This window comes from Ptychodera flava, chromosome 5 (genome assembly GCF_041260155.1).
Source record: "Ptychodera flava strain L36383 chromosome 5, AS_Pfla_20210202, whole genome shotgun sequence".
In the NCBI taxonomy this organism is placed as follows: domain Eukaryota; kingdom Metazoa; phylum Hemichordata; class Enteropneusta; family Ptychoderidae; genus Ptychodera; species Ptychodera flava.
The window spans coordinates 6,343,646-6,367,306 of NC_091932.1; the positions used below are offsets into that span (position 1 = coordinate 6,343,646).

At 37.3% G+C, this 23,661-nt stretch overlaps 1 protein-coding gene across 2 annotated transcripts in view; it reads right to left on the reverse strand.

Annotated features, from left to right (window-relative positions):
* Positions 1-401: 401 nt before the first annotated feature.
* The window catches only part of LOC139132845 (ATPase family AAA domain-containing protein 2-like), a 31,838-nt gene continuing 8,578 nt past the window's right edge, over positions 402-23,661 (reverse strand). Inside the window, exons 8-25 of one of the 2 annotated variants that reach the window (XM_070699163.1) lie at positions 23,151-23,261; positions 21,667-21,781; positions 20,574-20,864; positions 19,981-20,229; positions 19,561-19,651; positions 19,034-19,348; positions 16,659-16,788; positions 12,091-12,277; positions 11,758-11,943; positions 10,102-10,237; positions 9,471-9,667; positions 6,861-7,020; positions 6,031-6,153; positions 4,370-5,328; positions 3,716-3,818; positions 3,175-3,293; positions 2,520-2,648; positions 402-2,278 (exon numbers count right to left, since the gene is read on the reverse strand). In XM_070699163.1, the coding sequence (XP_070555264.1) occupies positions 2,240-2,278; positions 2,520-2,648; positions 3,175-3,293; positions 3,716-3,818; positions 4,370-5,328; positions 6,031-6,153; positions 6,861-7,020; positions 9,471-9,667; positions 10,102-10,237; positions 11,758-11,943; positions 12,091-12,277; positions 16,659-16,788; positions 19,034-19,348; positions 19,561-19,651; positions 19,981-20,229; positions 20,574-20,864; positions 21,667-21,781; positions 23,151-23,261 (3,640 nt within the window). In that variant the 3' untranslated portion in view covers positions 402-2,239. Of the gene's footprint in view, positions 2,279-2,519; positions 2,649-3,174; positions 3,294-3,715; positions 3,819-4,369; positions 5,329-6,030; positions 6,154-6,860; positions 7,021-9,470; positions 9,668-10,101; positions 10,238-11,757; positions 11,944-12,090; positions 12,278-16,658; positions 16,825-19,033; positions 19,349-19,560; positions 19,652-19,980; positions 20,230-20,573; positions 20,865-21,666; positions 21,782-23,150; positions 23,262-23,661 lie in introns of both variants that reach the window. The other variant, XM_070699161.1, reaches the window with a different exon arrangement.

Sequence of the window (23,661 nt, forward strand, 5' to 3'; positions counted from 1 at the left end):
CTGACGTAAAATTTCTACCACGCGCACTGCGTACAGCGCGGGTTGAAATTTCGTTCTGTGCGCTTAGCGGACGCGCTGAACGCGTTCCAAGTCTGCTCGGGATCACTCAGTGCAGAAGCATCCAAAAACGCCTAAATTTCGACTTTTTTCAAGTAAAGTTGGACTAAAAAGGTGTATAATAATAAGGTTATTCACAAAATACCGGGATTTATGTCCTCGTACATCGTACGCTACGGTATTGTCCTCGACGCTACGCGTCTAGGACAATACCTCCGCTGCACGAGTACTCGGACATAAATCCCGGTATTTTGGGAATAACCTTATAATACTGTACGTAAGAACAGAGAAAACAAAATTACTTTTCCTTGGATTATTTTTGGCAATGCCACAGACACGGTGAGTGAATTTTTCAATTTTTTTACTGGCCAGAAAAATCTCCCACCAGATACATTATTACTAGTGACTTGGTGTCCAGATTTCACAAACTGAAACTGTACAATAAAAGGCATTACAAATACAGGCAATCTTGACAGAACAAATTCTGAGCCTTTTCAAACAATCCAAGAATAAGAAAAAAAACAGTATAAAAATATGTACAACAAAAATGTCCTATAAAAAAGAGAACAATTACAGAATGGTCTTTTCAATATCCTTAGAGTGGGATTTAACATTTGTGCCTTTTTATTTTACTTTGATCCATGTTTTAATCTCTTTACCACTTTCCAACACATTTTACACGCTGGTCTCACAATTATGTTGTGCAATTTCAAAATAAATTCCAAACTGGTGTAAGTAAAAGCGAAGATTCTGAGGAACAATTTAATTATATTTCCTGGTCTAGAGGCATATTGTGAACACTGAAGGTTTCATGTTATGTAGTCTTCAGTAAGAAACATATACAGTGAAATCCTTGCATTGTTAAAACTGTTCGAACGGCTGGCTACCAGAGTGGCATTTTATTACAATTCCCTGAGAATGGCGAGTGGCAACACTGTTCTGGTACAAATTGGTAGCTACAGCTGTGGTTACATTGTTTAACTGGGTTTTAAGTTGATTAATATTGGTGTCTACAAGCCACTTGCATACTGAATTGTGATGTATTATGGTTCTGTCATAAGTGGCCAACGCTAGCCTTTATTAAACTATCAACGGGAAATATTTACTGACAAGTTAACAGATGGAAGTAGTTTTGAAGGATAGGAAATAATACAGTGCATAAAAATTTGTGCTTCATTAATTTGATGTGAATGTTGCAACTTTGATATTACTGCCAAGACATGTAGAAAACAATGCATATGTTGATGTTGAGTTACAAATGCATCACGTTACATCTTTACAACTCCTGACAAGGTTTCATTTGGTCCTGTTTGAAAATAACAATTCCCTGATTTTGTATTGTACTGATGAGCTTTGACTAGATTGTCCAGTTTCTCTCCTTAGTATTTATATTTTTGTGTTTTTTGTAAAAAAAAAACATCAAGGCAATCATTGCTATCAAATATGCTTGGACTAGACTTTGGATGCAACAACTCAGCTTTCTGACAAAAATATGACAGAAACGACATGACTTTTCTGACCGGGAGATTATTTAAAATTGGAGAGACGTAAATTGACCGATACCTGGAGGTGGTAACATAGCAGTTCCACTGTCAATATACACCAATTGACCTGTTTTGATTTTCAATGGTGATTAAACAAACTATTGTTTCTAATTTATGAAGACAATGAAAACTTGGGAATCTTAACACCATTAGTAATCATAACTATTTCAAAGTGTACAAATGTTGAAAACATCTCCCCCTGAAAAATATCAGCATATTACAGCTGTGAAGAACACAATGATTGAAACATGACCCATCATTTAAATATTTTGCTAAAAAATCCCGTAGGATGTGCATATATCTGGGAAAGCATCTCAATACATTGCTATTTGTACAGGAATCCGAACACACACACATACATGCGCACACAAGGAAATAAATACGGATTTCATCACACTTTATCAGGTCAGTCCAATCCAAATAACATGTCCCTGAAATTAAAGGACTGACCTTCTCTACTGGTGAGCAATACACAGTGGAAGGGATAAGTATTTCTGATAAAAAATGTCTGTACACTGGGTATGGAAATGAAATATCTAGCCTGTTTCTGCCATAAATTGTGTATTGTTGACACTGTTTTACCACAGATCAAACCCTTCTTGGCAATAATTTTTCTTCTTCCAATGTCCTGACCAGCTTCAGAGCCTGCTAAATGCCTCAACTCTGGAAAACATTTGCTGAAACAAAAAAAAAAAAGGTTTAAAGATAAAATGGGGAGTCAAACTGTCTCTCCCTTTTGGCATCAAATGGTGGAAAGGGGATGTCAGAATTCATTACTGATAGTATTCACCAACGTGCCCTTTCACAAAATAAAGGCTTTAGTCTGAAAATGGCCAAGAATGTAACACATAGGAAAGTAACACATTCGGATTTACAGTTCTTAATAAAGATTTCTATTTTTTGTCACATCAAACTCACCTCTATCAGCTGTGTTTTATCATAATTCCTACGATGACTATATACACACTGGCTCAAGGCTGAGTGAAGTCTTTCCAAGTTTTCAATGTTGAAATTCTTGGTGATTTCCACTGTATACTCTAACAAGTTCTGTCAAAGTAAATACAGTAAGTTATCAAAGACAGGTACTGGGAATTAGGTCTCATGTCATTGCAATTCTCAAGAAACTTAAAAGTGAATATTTTACAGCGCTTTCGTCAAACCCTAATGTCATCAAAGTGCAGAATTTATTTCAGAACATTCTGAAATTATCCCACCTACTTCAGGTAGTAAAACAAAGCTTTAATTGTGTGAGATATCATGGTAACTTGATGTGAGACTGATAAGTGAGACACACTATTGTTTTTTTCTGCTGTACTTTGGGTTTCAAATGCGCAACAAAACATGTTTGAAATCATTGATTTGTACACATAGGCTGTCTTCCCCTAAACAAATGGAAGTGTTCAAGTGTGTTCTCAGTGCAAACATGACATGCACTGATGTACTGCTAAAATTTTTCCATGTGCCCCCCGCAAAATTTGGCACTGATATACACATGGCTAAGAGGAAAATTCTTGCTCAAAGTCACAGAATCCATTTTAAGTGGACAGAGCAGGCACAATGAGGGCATTCTTACCTTCAATTTCTCATGATCAACCACAAGTGCTGGGATAGGTTCTTCAAGTATTTGAAAAGCTCTCAACGCTTGTGCATTTGCTGACCTTGACCTTGTCATCCGTATAGGTGGTGTCTCAACTGAAAAATCAATTTATGTAATATGATTAGAAATTATATTTTTTGTAAGGTAGCGGTACATATTTGAAGTCAGTGTTGGATAGATGTTCGGTCAATGCATATATACATGTATTTTCTATTTTCTATCTTTGTTTCATGTATCAATACACCTTTCTTTAACTCCTTCACACATCACAACACACATCATGAGAAGGCTGATGGCCAGTCCATCAATAAAACATGTACTTATTTGAATTTACATGTGGACTCCGGTTTGACAAAGTACTCTGTGTCAAGGTAAAGGCTATCTGCAAGCAGATGCATCATATTATTAAAATATGGGGTAACAGGAAGTCTCTTATCAGTCACATATCTTTGAAAATACAGAAAACCCAACAACAATGACCACATTTTTGGCATTGTTGTAGTCTGTGAACACACACCTTTGTCATCTTTATCGTTTTCTTGGTTGGCAGTCTTCTCCTTCCCTTCGGTAGCACTGGCATTTTCAGCCAAATTACTCAAATATATTGTGTCATTTGAAGCCTACAAACAAACATGGTAAAAACTGTGTTTAATAGTGGTTTCTCACAGCCTCTTACATGGTCTAGGTTGTTTTGACTGAACACTAGTTCTTACTTTCAAAGGCTGATATAAGGATTTCATGCAAACACTTTGATATGGAAAGCAAGTGTATCTATCCATAAGTCAGATCTGTGAGCAAAAAGTACACAGCACTGTTATGTATGATAATTTGTTATGTTTATGCATTTGTAAATGGTTACAATTGCAACTGCTCGTTACATTGTCGTGAATTGCTCCTCGTACAAAACATACACCTACTTCTGTATTCTGTTCTGAAATATTATTGCATAAAAAGGGAGCATGTATGGATTTTGTTATTATTTCGTTCAACTGACATGTTATCAAAGTGTGAATTTTCCCCAAAGAAAATTTCAAATTTCATGAGAATGCAACTCAGTAAAATAATCAGCAGACATTTTCTGTAATCATGAGAACCTGAACTCTTCAAAAAAGTGTTGTTATTAATTATCTACCAACATGACAAGACAAAAGAAAAGGTAGGGCTAACTCACCTCACCCTGTTGGCATCCATCAACCTTTTCTTGGTTCTCACCAGGTGATTTTGAAGTTTCCTTCCCTTGTGTGTTTTCCTCAGCATTTTCCTCTGTCGTCTTCGCACAGCCACCCTGCTCCACTGACCCCTGACACACTGATCTTTCACCCTGCTCTGGCAATGTTTCACTGCTGTTTTCAGTGCTTGATTCCCCCACTGATAGTTTTCTGTCTGATGGGGGCGGTATTCGTGGAAGTCTTGCCACCCTGCCACTTTTAACACTTTCATTATCACTACCTCTATCACAATTCAATACCTCATCATTGTCTCTACTTTCCTGTCCATTATTATCATCCCCCTCCTCTTCAATAGAAATATTTAATACTTCTCCATCAGCATGATAATTCAACTCATCTGTTTCCTGACAGCCTCCATCCTTCCCTGTGTCATTGTTTGTTTTCTTCTCCTTTGCTTTCCGTGACTTGTACTTTGTAACGTAGCCCCTTGACCATGATGATGCACGTCTTCTCTTCCTTGTCCACTGTTTACCCTGACTCACAGCCTGTTGTTCATGTTCATGGGCAGTGTCTTTCTCTTCCAGTTCCTCTGTATCCTCATTCCCATTCCTGTCATTTTCCGTCCCTTCCTCCTGCTCGCACACTTCAGTTTCTGTTCCCTCATCAGACTTCGGTATGATTTTTCGCTTTTTCTTTTTTGAGACAAACCCCATAGACCACTTGGTTTTTCTTCTCTTAGGTTTCTTTGGTTTCTGAGCGGATGTGTAGTAAATGTAGTCGGTGCTGTCATTCAGCATGCCATCGGGAGTCAACTGTGTATCTCCTCCTTGGGTTTTCTTGTTCAGCCTTGATGAATAATACGATGTCAAGGCACCTGTTGAAGAGGATTGACTTGGTCCTCCTTGTCTTTCAACTGGCTTTACATGGTAAAAGGCAGGGGCAGTCTTAGATGGTTCTTCTCCTGTAAAAGATAACAGCCAGTGTGTACATGTCAAACACCGATTTTTTTTTCATAGAACATGTCTTTCTTGTAACAAATCAAAATGAGTTACATACTGTAGTTGCATGCATGTCCTTACTAACTCTGGATGATGTACAGGTTATCAGCAACCTTACAGGGAAACTGAAATTACAGAATGCCAACTGTATTTGCAGAAGCAAAGGTATCTATGCAAGATGTACAATGTAGGTGTATATGTGCAGACACATACCCAGGACAATGTATCTTTCTCTAACCGGTATCTCTATTAATTTGTCTCTGGCATCTTTTAACCCTTTCACCACCATGGTTTGTCCCAAATCCATTGTTTTCTATGGTAAAGTTGGACCTGTATACAGGGAACTGGGGGTGTAAGGGTTAAAGGGCTAGTCGCTGTAACTTTGATGATTGTTTTCACTTTTTTGTTCATAAATGTAATTTTTCATTGAGATGAAGTATTCATAAAAAGTTATGATGCCTAGGTAATATTCGTTTGGTACATTGCCTGTAAGTTGAAATAAATAGAGCAGATGAACGAGTGCTGCTGACCTGCATAAAGGCAAGTGTTGACTAAGGTTTTTCAGCAATCCCTTTAAAGAGTAGTATGCAGAAGAGAAAACCACACTTGTGACACAGTGAGGTACAGAAAGACAAATCAGAATTTACTTAAGTCTATTTGCTTACCTCTTCTCTTCTTTGAATCCATTATATCAATACACATCTTTTCAAACTCAGGGTCTAATTCACTATCCACTATTGCATGGGCAACATCACTAAGTTCACAGGCACGGTGTCGAATTATCTTATCTACAATATGGAAGATGAACAAAATAGAAAAGTAAATGTATCCATGCCACTTCCCATTTGGATTTGAAAATTGTCAACTCAAGTACAGTGTAACTCTGAACATAGACTTGGTTCAAGTCTGTGATTTGTGAGTGTGTGAGTAGGGTAAACCTGATGATTTGTGTTCTGTTTTCATATGAAACGTGTGAATTGGGTGAATGTGATGAGTGGAGTGAATGTGACACAGGGTAGTGTCACCCAGAATCACTAAAAAGCAACTGAAGTCATCCTCATTGAAAAATACGATATCAGTCTACAATGGAGTTGCAGTAAACAAGTACAAGTGACATGATTGCATCTAAAGTTAAAATTTCAAGTACAACATCAACCAATTAAGGTAGAATGTGCCTTACGGACAGATATTTGAACTCACAGATTTTTACAATACTTTTCTGATCTCCCGCTTGTGGGGTCTGATTTTGAAGCTCTTGAAGTCAATAAAAGTTTCATTGTCACATTTTTGTGGCAATCAAAAGTTTATATGTTACAGGCCCATACTACCGCAACTAGTGAAAATTGTGGAACAAGAAATTAACTTTCCAACACTCTCTATACATCGATGTACACTCACACAAGTATACAACTACAGAACTATCTACAAGAACAAAGTTTGCAAACTACTCAGGTCTATTTATTGTTGGAGGAGGACACATTACATTCATACTTACCGGACGGATCCCTATCTGGGTTATATTCCAGAGCATTGCTACAAATCAATTTGATGTCGTTGAGAAAATCTTTGACATTTCTGTAGTGGTGGGTGTCTATCTTTCTCATCATAGTTGACATGTCCATAGGAGTCTTTATAACATCTAGATAGTCTGGAACCTGATAGAAATGCAATATCACATCCAAAGTTTAATAAAAGTTTTTGTTTTTCAGGGTTGGTAAAAGTTCATGACAGAGTTAAGTCTGAAACAGTAACATGAATAACTGTATGATGGAACAATTACTAGTTATGAAGTCCTTTTCAAAGCATACTACCATATTGCAGGGAAAGACGCTTATTTTTTATCCACTTGCCCTTCGGGCAAGTGGGGGGTTAAGTTCACTTGCCCGAATGGGAAAATCACTTGCCCAGTAAAATTATGTGGTTCGAAAAGCGAAATCAGTGACTTTTTATTTCACACACTTTATTTCAAAACCTTTATCATGTTATTCATCAAACTTCATGATGTAGTGAAAAATGTCAGTCACTCTCTCACTATTGCTGGACAGCTCATTAATATTCATGTTCATTAATATTCATGAACAATTATAATATTCAATATGCTTGTATGTTTACTTTCTTAGGGCTATAATAATGTACAAATAATAACAGCCACTTCCACTGTACCTTCAAGGTATTTTTTCAGTTTTAACTGAACTATACAGAAAGAAAAAATCTTTAGACGTTACAAAGCCTGTTTTGAAGCTTCTGAAAAATAATGTACTTCTTTGTCATGTTTTTACACTGCCTATATCATCCCTCACCACCATGGCACCATGAAGTTTTCATTACATTGCACTATGCATGTTTTTCTGATGACCTAGGTGGTCTTTTTAATGCTCATGCGCAGATTAAGTAAACTTTTAATCAACAACTTAGGGTATCAGCGAGTTTACTGTGTGATGCATGCTGAATTTCTCGACGTGAAATTCAGTCCGATTGCTTCTTGACAGTCATTTTAGAATGGGGAAAATTCGCAAAACAGAGAGGTTGGTTGCCACGGACAAGTCACTTTTGGCTCATTGACCTGAGAAATAAGTCAGTGTTCATTGAAAATTCTGGACCCGTTGACACCAAAGCTTGCTTGTGACCATGCATGCTGTCATCTTTGCATGCAGTCTTTCAACAATGACCACAGGGGCTCATAAGTGGCTATTTAAGTCAATATTACAGCGTTTTCTTTCTTTTTCAATGTTACAAATAAACCAGCTGAAGAGCACATCATTTGTGTAGCTGTCTTTTGTGTAGCTTGTATTGGCATGTATAGTGCGCCCTCAATGGGGAATGTGATCATATGTAAATACGACCTTTAGTTCCGTGACCTCTGGCCAATTCCTCTGGCCTTGTCTACTGGCCATGCGTACAGACGTCGCTGTGTTTACTGTTAGTACAGTAAGCATAGCGAGGGCAGGGCAGGAAGTAGGCATGGCTAGAGGTCAAGGAACTAAAGGTCACATTTACGAGGACGCACTATACATGCCAATACAAGCCCAGTAAGCATAGCGAGGGCAGGGCAGGAAGTAGGCATGGCTAGAGGTCACGGAACTAAAGGTCACATTTACGAGGACGCACTATACATGCCAATACAAGCTACACAAAAGACAGCTACACAAGTGTTGTGCTCTTCAGCTGGTTTATTTGTAACATTGAAAAAGAAAGAAAAACGCTGTAATATTGACTTAAATAGCCACTTATGAGCCCCTGTGCAATGACCCCCGTGAATGCCAGTCACTGAACTGAACATTGCATTGTAGAGTATGTTTTAGTAAAAGTACTATTTTTGGTGCTAATTTTCGTTACCTAATTTTATTTTTATAGAGTTGTAAACATTCATACAAAACACAAAAACTCCGTATGTCTTTTTGATCGTACAGACATCATGACACCATAACCTTGTCTTGTGAGGGCAAGGAACTTTGTGGACGTACGCTCAACCAGCGTACGGTAATTAACCGATGGTATTGTTTATTGAAAACGATCATGCAATTTTGTGAAAAACTTTATGCTGGTTCACACAATGACATAAATGATTATTATTTGTTGTGTAAGTCGGTGTTCCCACATCAGAAAATCGATCTCATGGATTTGATATCTAGGTAATGATTTCTTCACTTGTCCCGTCGGGCATCGGCGTTTCACTTGCCTGAATGAGACTTTCACTTGCCCCGGGCAATCGGGCAACCCTTAGTATCTTTCCCTGTATTGAGCGAGAACTGAAAGGTGTCAGGGATGAACAAATTTCACCCTTGGACTTTGATAGAGAGGAGACTTGTTTGCTCACAGAAATAAGTTTTATTGAATTTCCATGAATTAGAGCTGTTGTAATACATGATGCACACAATGGACATCATAAACGTACATACATGTATCAACAGTTGCTAATACACCGCACTACTGACAGTGGCTCGTAACATCATGATATATTTGCATCATGATATATTTGTATCACCTCCTGAGACAACATTCCAACAACTTCAGCTCTGATTCAAAGCTATCCTTGTTGAAGTAACCATATGAATAGACTGACATAACTAATGACAGATCAGTGAGAACGCCTTTATAAGCTTACCTCTTCCAAGTCAACAGGTCTGGTAAAGATCTTGAATTTCTTATCCGATGCCAACCTTGTCAGGATACTTCTGAGAAAGAGTCTAAGCTCCCTCATTGTCACTTCCTCCTGTTGTTCAAGTCTCTGCAGTTCAGCTTCATTCAGTTTCCTTGGTTCAGGTGGTGGTGCCACAGGCAGTTCCTCTAGCAGTCTTGCAGCTGTGTGTGCACATAGAAAATCATACAAAACTTGCAGCTGTGTGTATGTATACACAGAAAATCATCAGACAAAAATTGATAAACAAAGGTGCGTATTTCAAGCATATCAAATAGAAAATAAGATCTAACGTCACTGTTTTCGTAAATTTATGGAAACTGAACAAAAAGCCCTTGATTGCACGTCATGTAAGAATAGTAGTGAAATAACAGAACACACTACACTTGATTGCATCCCAGAAACTTCATTATATTTGGACAGACTATGACTTTCTTAATCTCTTAATCCTACTTTTGAGTAGAACATACATAGATGTACGCATTTGAATCACTGTTGTAACAAGTTTGGTTGAAAGACTTCGATAAGATACTGATCATATACTGGATTTCAGATACATCACCTTCTCATCTATGAAAAGTAAACCTGTATCCATTACCTGCTTTCTTCCTTTTGGCTGGAGCTTTAGCAGCTTGATTTATAATCAGATCATGAAAGAAGTCTCTCCTCTCCTGATCCGTTGGTGGCGCTACATGGATAACTTCTCCTCCAATGGGATTAAATAAATATTGTACCTGAAATGTGATTGATAAGAACACAAAACATTCAACTGCTGCCACATAGATGATAACCCTGGATAGTTGACTCAGTACACTGTTTGTATGTGTAGTAAATCTTGTCTGGCTGACCATCAGGCATATTGTGTAGTCATTTCTGTCTCAATGCAATATATACCTGATCCTTTTAAGACAAAATGAAAATTTTCTTGTAACTAGTTTATGTCACATCATATTGTGGCCCCAGATATTTTCTACACAAAAAAATTCCCTGACACTGCCAAAAATTTTAAAATAATAGCAATAATGTACTCCTCTTGGCCCATAGTGGACTTAAGCAAACTTTGCACCACATAATGTACTTGATTTGACCTCCTACATTGTGTTGTTCAAAGTTGTCTTTTATCCATTATGGTCAAAGATTTTGTACATTATTGTGTAAATAAAACCAAAACTGAAATTTTTGAAACAATGTTTTTTTTTATGGTAGCGCTTGTGGTATGTCATGCAGCTATTGAACACTCTGCAAAGACGCATGAAATTTGTAGCAATTTGTATTGTTGTTATTAATTTGCATCAGCTTCTACAACTTGGCTGCCTGATCAAAGGTTTTTCACATAGACAGAAAATACCGCAATTATACGGTGTCGCTCACATTTGATCAAAATTGGTATATACAATAAATGTTCTTTCTATCTGTTCAGTGCAGGAAAATTCTACGTTGATGTTATGACAATGATTTCTGCACAGTACAACCAGAAAAACAACAAGAAATATTTAAACCAGAAAAACAAGAATGACAAAAGTAATTAAGGTCTGAAATTTTAGGTACTGGAGGTCAACTTTAGCAACATGCATAGCTGAAAGGCAGCTAGCCCCTCTTAGTTTGACCATAGACGCTCTTCCTCCCCTCTACTGACGGTCTTCCTCCCCTCTACTGTCTACGGTTTGGAGAGTTCTGTTAATATGTAACAGTTCATAAACAACTCCCCTCTACTGACGGTCTTCCTCCCCTCTACTGTCTATGGTTTGGGCAGTTCTGTTAATATGTAACAGTTCATAAACAATGACAGGAAATGACTCAAGATAAGTGGAGTTTGCCTGTCACTCCTGCACACATGCAGAAATTCCCTTTTTCTTACCTCATTTGCACATTTTTGACACTGATGTGTTCATTTGAACAAATTCACATCTCAACCCCTACATCTACCTGTACACCAAATACTGAGACGGTAGCTTTGGCAGTATGGGAGCCTTTGTGTGTGACGGACATACATCCGCACATACCCACAAATATACAGACATGCAAATCAATTCAGCTTATACGATAACCTCACATTGGTATACCAAATGTGAGTAAAAATGGTGTGTGATTAGTGGTCAGAGGTGTTACAGAGTTTGTAGGGTATATATCCCTCTTTATGGAACAGAGGATTTTCTTATGGTAAAATAGCTGGCCAATATTTATGAATAGCTGCTCAACTTGTTCAGTGTCTAAATGATACAGGCCAGTGTCTCTGTGTATGTAGATAAACTACCTGAGTTTCCAATTCAGAGTGGTGTGTTTCACTGGTTGCAAGTAGAAGTACTGGAGAAGATGGAGGTAGATCTTGTAGTAGTGTTAAGAATGTAGCCCTGAGAGTCTCATTAATAGCACTCCACCATTGTCCAATATGAGGCATGTAAATAATGGATGGTGCAGTCCGCCTGGCTTCACGGAATACCTACAAATAAATTAATATAACAGCTATTTCAATCACAGGATAGAGTGTAGCCAAAATAAAAAATTACAGGGGAAAAGACATGCATTTTCTTATTGAAATGGTTATGAAAATGATCAAAGCCAAGAAGGGAAATAAACTGAGTCTAACCTGTGCACAAGATTCTTCTGGAGTTCTGGCACTGACTGCAAACAATGCTGGGAGGTCTAAACAATGGACTGGCAGCCTCTCTAAGCTATGAAGTATTGCTGGAGCTAAATGTGAACTTTGACCAAGTCCTGCCTCACCACCAATCAGCAGGCGAGGGCGGTGTGTCGTCGGCGACTGGAAGGCAATGCTGTGGAATAGAAAAATTAGGATTAGTTCAAAGATAAATATAATAGTAGATCATATAACTGAAATTCTGGACACTTTTGGTAGAGTGATTGGTGTTGCTAGCTGAACAGTATATTAAAGATGGTCATACATAAAACATGAGAGATGCACATATTAAACAAACTTGCTAAGTACAACAGTGACACGTACACTGTATTGCTGTTGGTGTTGCAAATAGACAGTGTATCAGTGTGCTCAACAAGCGGATTTTAGGGATGGACCACCCTTCTGTTTTTCTAGTAGTCTATTCATCTGTTAATAACCATAGCAAATTAAAATTTTACAATAAACAGGGCTCCCGCTACCCGATCGCCAATTAGCCAAATGCGAAAGAAAGTTAAAAATGGCTACAAAAATTCAAGTTTGGCGAACATAGTGGCTAATGAATTTTTCCTGCCCTGGTGCCACCTCAACAAAAATATACAGCTAACAATAAAATGTTGTAAGATGTCGAAACAGTTTACCCTCCTTCCTACAAAGTTGCAATGTATTGAAACAGTTTACTCTCCTTTCTACAAAGTTACAGTTCCCTGGTACGTTGAGCGGACATTGTTGCTGTTCCGTCTGCGGTACATAGAGGCTTTGTTTTGCCTCCGTGAGTCCCGTTCGTCCTTCAGTCTATCTAGAAGTTTTACCTACTTTGCTAGAATCAAAATTTGGCCTGCAACTACTCAGTTTGATAGTAAAAACCGTAATTTAAAAGGGAAATTTCACAAACGGAGCAATAATGCAAAGGAAGAGGAGAAAAATTGAGGTTTTCTGAAAGGTCAAGTCTAGGTCATCTCATCATGTGACGTCATGCATGAGACCCCTTAAGTGTACAATTATGGTTCAAAAGAGCCACCTAGGGTGGTCAATAGTTAAATGGCATTCAGCTTGACTGTCAGTTTTAAATTAAATTTATTAAGAGTCATTGCAAAGGGATATTGTCAACAGTAATTGTAGTAAGCATATCCATTGTCAAATCATCACATTTGTGAATTGCAATTTTGCATGTAATCATTAAAGCAACAATTCATTAAAATTGTTAATTCGGTCTATTTCAAACTGCTATAACTTATAAAAGAAATAATGTGATTCTGAATTATTTTAATATTTTTGCAGATTCGACCAGTTTAATGATGTAGAAGTAAACATCACTAGACATTTCTTGATGATATCAAAATATCAAGTGAAAATATATCTGTGTTAAAATGTTATCATAATCATTAAAACAATGTATACTCTCAAACAGTGAGTAATTTAAATGAACATATATCATTGTGTCTTGTTTTACAAGAGTTGTGTTTGGCTAAACCCTTTGGTCTCAAGAAAAATACTCAAAATGCTATTCAGCCTGCTTGATCACAACTGTCACATACAAGTAACACCGGGGCCAATTGTATCTACACTGCCAGTGTGCTACTAAATGCTTTCTCCTGCACCATTTTTTTTATTCTTGTGGCTGAAACATTTTGGTTATGGAAGAATGCATAAATTTGCCGCATTAGAGGCTTGTAGCTTATGACAAGCTATCATACTGTGAACACTAAATGAATGCCGTAGAAATGTTCTGTACCTGTTGTAATATACACTTCACTTTGCTACCAGATTTTTAGAATTCAATTGATACCTTATTTTATTTCTGGTGGTAAAAGTTTACCATCTGAAATGAAAAAGTATTTCTATCCTAGAAATGTCATAAAAACACAGATTATTCAATACAAACTGAACAAATATTTTTAAGGGAGATCGATTTGTAAAATTAGGAACTATCAGAATGCGGAGAAAGCTGTAATTGCCACGCTTAATTGACATCATAAATGGCTAAAAGTTGCTCAAAGTGGCTACAAGATTTTTGATTTGGCTAATCAGTTGGCTAATCATTTTGGTGACTTAGGGGGAGCCCTGAATAAAAGAATATGAAAATTATAGTGGTCGCCACTCTGCTTTGCCCAAGCTGTGGAGAATACGGCATACCAGTAGTTCAAGAGTAATCAGGTTTGTCTTAAAATTTAACCCTTAAGACACCATAGACTTTCATGCCATATCGCCTCCCATGCCAAGAACTTTTTGAACCGATGAACTTGACATGTTACACTTCTTTTAGACAGGTACAGTGTGTTTCCTGTGACTGGAAGCCCAGCCAAACCAGTATAAATTTCCAAGATCAGGAAATGAAGAAGCTTCGAGAAGTCTTTCCATGTTTGGTTTAGCAAATCAGGGGTGGGAAAATGGGCTGAAAATGCACATTTATGGTTCAAAATGCATTGAAAATGATTAAAAGACTCTAAAAATAGATCTTATAGTCCAAAAATCTGCAAACTTTTACACATCTTAAATGTCATGAAAAGACACATATTTTGGTGAAAATTTTCAGCAGGGGCACTTATCAAATGTAAATAATAAACAAACAAACAATTGTTGGTATTTGTCAATAATACAAATACCACATACCCTTCAACACAGTTACACAAAAACATATAACACAAGTGAAATATAGGTTAAAACAATATTAATCAGCAACATGATTGAATTTTGTAAACAAGATCTTTTATTCATTTGTCTTTTTTTATTTATTTATTTGTTTGTGTATTTTTTTCTGCATCGAAAGGTGAAACCATGTAACCAGGAAAAATCTTTGATTTTGTTTATTTATTTGGATTCTGATTGCTATCAGATAAGATTCAGTTGTTGTTGCTATGGAATGAATGTTGCCATTAAAGTTAGAGAGGATATGTTTGAAAGATTTTGGCATTGCAAGTAAACACAAACAACAAATTTGATTGATATCATGAACAAGCTGCCATCTTAAAAGACAATTCAAATCAGAGCCTGTATTCAGCTACATTATTAGCTACCCTGTGATTGGCAAACGACAAAAAACTTCACCACAAAAACGCACAACCTGAACTTCTGAGAAAATAAATTCGGTTCAAGAACTAAATAAAATAAGTTCAAGGTACAATAAGGATGACATTTGCCTCTGAACGCTTTCGATAACTGTACCGGCCCTGACGTTCGATCGCGAGGTCACCGTTAATCATGACAGTCAATGAGAACACTTACGGAAGTTTGATCACGTATTTTGCCGAGCACGCAACATAATTCGCCAGTAAATGAACAGAAACCAATAGATATGATATAAATAATTACATATAGGGTATATTTCGATAAAAGAATATGTTTTAGACGTAGGAATATGACGCGAGATCAACAGTTCGGAACGTGCTGTGTTGTACGTTTTGAACACACAAACCCGTGATCGGCGGCCATCTTGGCCATCTCGATACACGTGAAGAATGCCGCGATACCAAAGTTTACTTGACATAAACAGACCTGATTGCTCCAAAATCACATATTAAATTACGATTTAGTGAAAATGCTTTCAAATTTCTTCATCATTAGTGTTTTCGGCCTAGAAAACTGAACTGACATGCTCAAACTTGTGCTTTCAGAGAGGCTCCGTGGTGATACCATTCGAGCCGCTGTTAAACTTCAAAATCACGTTCGACCGATCAAAAAAAGTCTTCATTTTCTCAGAAAATATCCTCAAAAAATACCAAAATATGTCATTTCTATAAAGAAATGCCAATAACTTGTCACAAAACCATCGTCTTTAGGATGTACGGCAGAAAAATGCGTTCAGAATGTCTCTCACTTCGGCGAAGTCAGCGACCAGATCCGATTAGATATTCAAGGTGAAAATAGTCGAACCGATTTCCTCGAAAGGTCGCTCAAATTACTGGAAACTGCCGTAGCTACATCAGATGATGTCATTATGTTAGTCCTTATATGGACCTGAAGTGGGTTCAAAGGGTAAGGAATGGATTTATTTGTCAGGTGACCTCTTAAACGCGGGAAATCAAGTTCCAAACTTTGCCTTAGCGAACCTCAGGCCGTGTACGGATATATCCGTGCGTGGCGCTGAGCGTGAGTTGGGCGTGTACAGATATATCCCTTTTCCTGCCAAGTCCATATTTCACCATCAGGTCAAGATGGTTAAAATTAATGAAACACAACATATTCCATATGATGTATTTTAACATAATACTGTACATTTGAAGGCTGTTGAAAACATAATACTGTAAAGTTGATCTTCTTTGGACAAAAGATGCTATAACATACCAAGCCAAGTGGGTGAAAATACGTCATGTTTTGGCTCAATACCGCTTTTTACTGACTTGGCTGATGGGGAAGTGATACAGTTATTACTGTCTGGCAGGAAAAGGGATATACGGGCATGGCGTTTTAAGGGTTAAGTGATCTGACACAAGGATTTAGAATTAAATTTCCAGCTTTCTCCGTCAGAAGACAATAGTTCATCATTAACAGTAACTTACAGACCAACAGTCTTGCCTTACCTGGCAAAATTGAGGAATGTTTGTGGATCTTCATCACTTTGCAACTGAGGTAGCAGGCTTCTTTTTCTCGTTCTGCCTCCCCTTGTGGAATTTTCAAAAATGCATAGTCCCTCATCCTCTTCACTTACATCTTCATTCAAGACATCAAGAATTACATCAGGAGATTCTGTATGTTGAGGTGACATTTCAAAATGTGCAGGAAAAAGAGAAAGTCATTAAAGAAATTGTCGAACTGACTTACTTTATGTTTCAAGATAAATATCTGCAAAAAATGAGATAATTTGAATATACATGTATTCAGACAAACCTTTGTACCAAAATATATGCAACATGTTAGTGTTAGTAAATGAGATGTTTTGCTATTTTGAGACATGCAGTGCTTGAAGTTGAAATGTGTTTTGCCCATATGATCAGTGTGTGTGTCAGGTTTGCATCAACCTGCATCTGCTTCCTGTTGTGTGTACAATGATCAGATTATAGTTTATCAATGGCAGATTACAGGTCATCCTCCACATCATTCAATGTAAGTTACTCCTTGTGATTTATTGGACCAATATGACCATATTTAGGTCTTATGTGGTTTTGTCTATCTTGGCATCAAAAGTTCAATTGCTGGGCCATGGGTAGTTTTACAGCTATCCAGCCTCTGTTCATCCAACAGACTTCAAACTGTCAGTAAAATTTACTTACTTCGTGACAAAACATTGAAACTGTCAGAATTTCGCTAGTCAAAATTAATGTCAAAAGTGGGATAATTAAGCATGTTTAGGTAAAGATGTATGAGGCGTTACTTTACAATGCAATGTGTATACATAGGTCTGGCAATCTACATGTACGTACACCAGCATGGCATGAACATGCACATAGCAGCATGCAAGTCAGGTATCTCTCTAGGGTAAGCCCTGACTCATTTTTATGGTTCATTACCAATGGGATGTAATTTACATCATACATGCAATAACAAGTATGTTACAAAACGTAGTCAATGCAATCTTACACTCCCCTTACAAACCCTACAAATATTTTGAAGGGATAGAATCAGCAAACAAACAGATTATTTTTGGTAAGCAGATTGACACAAGGTAGACAATGAAATTGACACAATTACAGTGTATCAATGGAAAACACATGCAGCAAAGACAAGCTGGGGATACTTACACATAGCCCAATGCATGGAATGTGTTATGGTTTAAGGAAAAAAGGAACAAAAATTAAAGGGATACATAAACTGAAAGGTAAGTGGATTGGGTGGGGAGCATTCACAGTGAATGCTTCATGCATTGCCATATTTGGGTACAATAGTTACGCCAGCATGACATGTACATGCAAAGAGGCGAAGGTGATACATAAGTGTCATGTACATAAACTTCTTTAATTACAGATATTCCTGTAAATGCAAGTTGTGTCTGCACATTGACATAGCTAAGTATGCAAAATGCACCTACAGATACGATACTCTTACATGTAAATATGAAGAGAAAATTTGGTCTTTTCTATCATATATTTTATCATATTGTTACAATTTTTTTGGAAGTATTTTTCAGTCTAATACTGATCGACTATAACAAAACCCCTACAAAACAGCTGGTAAGAAGTTTAGGGGCAGCTACGTGATCAACTGACCAATCTAGCCATCTATAGCAGGCCTTTAAGCTTTGCTGTCTTCGTACTATCTTTGTTCAAAACTCAGCTGTAGAGGGCAGTCACACTATCAGTTACATATTTACATATTCTTGCTACTATGATTTTCTGGTCATACATCACAATGAAGATTCAATGACTTACATCATTCAATGTTCATAGCACTATAAGAATGATATAAACACAAAGTGGTGACAATATATAATATACAGATTGTATAACTGCAACCAAGCAAACCTTTAAATTTGCTTGCTGGTTTTCCATGCCACCTTTTTCAAATTGTTACTGCCCTTTATAATACGGCTTTGAGAAAAGAGAGTAGAGAGATAGTAATTACTTGACCAACTATTTGCTACACTCTGACCGTTGTGTGTGTGCACTTTCAATTTCACGTAGAATCAGATATACAACGACGGCAGCAGTTCAGTGTATTATTACACTATTGTTAAGTATCTTGACAATCTCTACCATGGAGTGAATTGATACAATGGTCAAGTCAGTGCACACTATAATAAGATTTAACAGGATAGGCGAGTAAGTGCAAAAAGCATGGCACATTGCCAAAGCAGTGCGTGTATAGCACAGCAAAAACCACAAAACGTGCACCTACCTACTAAAACAACAGTGTAGCAAATGTCCAAAGGTAATAACATAACACAAACTACATGATATAATTATAGACGTGGATATACAATGGTGTTGTTAGAACCAAATCTCCATATTTGAACTCTCACCTTGCAAATCCTGAGAACTATCTTGAACAACTGCAGCAGGGAATACTTTCTGTAGGTATTCTGTCACTGTATTCAACATATTCTGGAGTAGAGGTCGGATGACAGGTGACAAAGACCGGCCTGGGGAGGATGTTGATCTCTGGGATGTGGGTACAAGATTTTGAATAGCCTGGAAGAAATCTCTAGCTGACAGTTGAATGGAGTTGATGTCTAGTTGTAGTTTTTCATTTGAGGTATAGATTTGTGGATAGCGTCTGCGGAGTGCAAGTAACGCAGCCTCAGTACACAGTGCCTTGATATCAGCACCAACATAGCCTACAACAGATAAAATAATATGATTTAGAAATTTCACACATTTTCTATCACAACCATGACCTGCATATGGCAGAAAAAAAGATAAACTGGTGACTGATAAATAGAGAGGCACAGCGTCAGAGAATCACACATAACAGCATCCACAAACAGAAAACAAATCATACTTTTTCTGTTAGCACACAAGACTACATCAAGTGACAGGTATCACTTACCCACACATTTTTCACTGACTTCTTTGAGAAAATGATCAGACAGTTTAGGACTCCATTCCTTTGTGTGAATCTTAAGAATACTGTATCTGGCCTATGTGGTCAATGAAAAGGATGAATGATGGTTAGGTGGAGATTGTACCTCTTTCATTTACTTATGTATTCAACCTGACAATGTCTGAAACTTTCAATCTTTCTAATGGTCAAGCGTAACATGAAATGTTTTGATATCTGTGGTTTTGATTTTGAAAATGTTTCTGATTAGCAGTAGATAAATACTGCGGCAATGAGCATGGCAGAGTATCATACTAATAATGGTAACAAAATGAAAATGATGACGACACTGTGACATGACATCACTACATGTATTCGTTGCAAATTATAAACATGGCTACACTGTAGAACTATGCAGGATTCACATACCTCCGCTGAAGGTAAAGGAAACATAAACTCTCTATCAAATCTTCCCGGTCTTCTCAATGCTGGATCAATAGAATCAATTCTATTGGTAGCACCGATCACTACGATTTCCCCTCGCTTGTCTAACCCATCCATCAGGGCGAGGAGGGTGGATACAATTGAACTGTGTATCTGGTCCTGTCTGCTGGAACGTACTGGTGCCAAGCCATCTATCTCATCAAAGAAAATAATTGAAGGCCTCATTGTGTATGCCTGTGGGGAAATGTAAACAAAAATGTCAACATTATGTTGTACTGAGAAAGATAGAAAATTTCAATCTGTATAAACACTTTTCAAGACTGAACTAAGAGAAGAAGAAAACTATTTTCAGGTCATTAAAGCTTCTCTGAAAGACTCTGTGACTCTCACAAGATATTACGATTCATTTCTTTTCTGTAGTGCTGTTAGAAGAACACATAGACAATAGCGTTGGGGTGGGTGTTAGGCGTGTGATTAAGGTTGATCAAATGACTAACAATTCTTAACAACTTTATCCACAGTCTAAATTGTACAATATCCAGCAGAGCAACTAACAATATATACCATTCAAGACATACCTGATCAAACAATAACCTAAGTTGTCTCTCAGATTCTCCCACCCATTTACTGAGACAGTCAGCACCCTTCCTCATGAAGAATGATACCCTACGGTCATCTTGGCTACACTCATTGGCTAGTGCCCTTGCCACAAGCGTCTTGCCCGTTCCTGGTGGACCATGAAACAGCACACCTCTTGGTGGCGTTATCTTAAACCGTTCAAAGACCTCTGGGTAGAGTAGAGGGAAAACTACCATCTCTTTCAAAGCCTGGATGTGTTTGCCAAGTCCTCCAACACTTTCAAATGTCACCTGCAATAGATACATGTAACTCATAATTAACCAGATGTAGATATACATGGAAGCAAATAAATCCTGGTCCAAAAGGACAAACACTACTGGTTGCCAGAGCTATGTCTATCAGTAATCATGCACATCACATTTTAATATTTACTGCTACACTATAAATCAATAAAATAATCAACATATTGTTCAGTAGAATAACTGTATATGCAAATAGTAAGTTATCTTAACATTCAATCAAACTTTGGGAATCTGTCAATGTGCAGTTGCTACTAACAACAAAAATGCTTTTTGAAAACAAAAGCTTCATTATGAGAGCAGCATGATGCAATATGCAAGTTATCTTTTCCCACTTGGAATTCAGAAAGGAACGTTTCGGAAAAATCACTCTTCTATCTCGTCTATCTACAGTGTGCCCAAATTGTAACTGTCACGATCTAGAATGACTATGGCTATAGTTGTGTGAATTCCTACAGTTGGATCTTTCTGTTAGATCAAGTGTGAATGCTGAAAGATGTAATCGAAGTAATTTGTCTGAAACATATCTGTCTTAGAATTCCCAGAGGAAAAAGAAACTTTCATATTTGAAAAACTGCAAAAAATCTTTTCATGGATGTATAAGAGTAAATAATTTTCATACTATATGACCCATCACTTAGAAAATCATGGTTAGATTTCAGTGGTCAAACAGTATATATATAATTATCATTTTTGTATTGCCTCCTTGAAAATCAAATCCTGTATATGCAAACAATGACTTGCAGTACCAAAATTGGTTTGAGAATGGGTTTAGCACTTGAATTCTACCAACCGATTTATCAATGGTCATAGGGTCCACGTCAGCCAGGCTTGTACCAATCTTAGCACGGTCCTTGAGGATACCAGACTGTGCAAGGTCTTCTGGTAGCATATTCATTGGAAGACATCTGTGAAAATTTGGAAAGTGGTTGAGTAATGTGAAGTCAAAATAATACAACTCAGTTTTCAAGTAGCAGAAGATTAGCAATACATAACTGTTGATAATCATGCTATCTGATTGTAAATAGGTTACACAATAGATGACAGGGGGCTGCAGGCTGCACAACTAATCAACTTCACTGTTAATGTATCCAACTCACAGAACAAATATTCACACAGCAAAAGGGTTTTCTGCTTAAAATACACAGGCCACTTGATAACTGGGGTCATTTTGCCAAAAGCAATCAAGGTAAACTTTTAGAAGTGAACAAGTAATGGGCAAGAAAAACTTTTGTATCCTTGCAATAATTGTCCTAAACATTTCAAACAACTTGAAACAACACTTGCACAAAGGAGAAATGGCTTTAACTGTTCTGAATGATCTCAGGGTCCATACACTCAAAGTAGCTTTAAATTCAAGGACTTTCACAAACTTTTTCAGCAATGACTTTTAGAGGTACAAAATATTTTTCAGATATAATTTTTATTATACATTATTTTACATACCATATCTATCATATAAACACTGACATATTGCCATTTTTGAAACTTTTGGTGAATTACCAATTTTCAAGGATTTAATTTCATTTTCCACCACTGTTCCAGCTGGCATTAAAATTCAACAACTTTCAAGGTATGTACGTACACTGTGAACTCTCTCTCTTTCTTTCTCTCTCTCTCTCTCTCTCTCTCTCTCTCTCTCCTCTCTCGCTCTCTCTCTCTCGCTCTCTCTCTCTCCAGTGTTCTCAGGATTGGCTAATTTGCATAACAATACAAAAAAATAAAAGGATAAAGTAAAATCTTTTATGCACTTTAAGCACTTCATATATTACATCCATATTTTCATTCAAAGTCTTCCCGTTCTCTCTAGAATAACATTCAAAATCAGGCGTTTTATGTGATCCTCTGTTACTACATGTTTGTCTGTAGCCAGATTGCTAAAACCATGGACGTCCTGTTAAACGGCCTATACATTGTGTGTAAAACACCTAAAGCATCGACATGAAAGGAGAACAGTCTAACATTTCACACATTTTGGCGATGGAATAAACCTTTTAATCATCTGGCACGTCGTGTTATCACCACATTAGAACCATTTCACACTTGAAACGCTCACTGAAATAAAAGTGACAAAATCGGCGCCGAGAAACAATAGGTCTTCAGCCACATTAAAGAGTATCAGCGGACATGAAACAGGATCGGCATGGGCATGGGCGAAAAAAATAAAGGATCAGGGCCGATCCTGTTAAACGGCCTGGGGAGAACACTGCTCTCTCTCTCTCTCTCTCTCTCTCTCTCTCTCTCTCTCTCTCTCTCTCTCTGAAAAATAAAACATACCTTAGCCTTGCCCTTGCCATACTCTTAGATTTTCTCCGCTCAAATCTTCTTTCATCATCTGATGAGTCGGAAGAACTTGTTGAAGAACTGTTGTGTGTTGCATGACGTCGCCTACATATTGACAGGAGAAAAATCGTGATTATTTTGAAACTCTGTGATAAGGAATGACAAACTATGATGTACAGTTGTAAAAAGTTACAGCTTCCTTGTATGAAATGACACTTTGATACTGGAGCAGAACACAGAAATAATGTTGATACAAATCTGACCCATGCCTTGCTTTGATACATTACATTATATTGTTACTTTCAGTTTTAGCAGGGAGTTAGTGTTGTGTTTTGGTACAGTGGGTTACATACATGTACAGCACTCTAGATTGGAACCTCATAAAATTCCAGTGATTGAGGATAATCAGTGATGTGATGTGTTATAGAACTTTGCAATCAGCTTTTGCACAGCACTGAAAATACGTCTCTAAAGTTGAAAAGTGGCTTAAATCATGATTCTCATT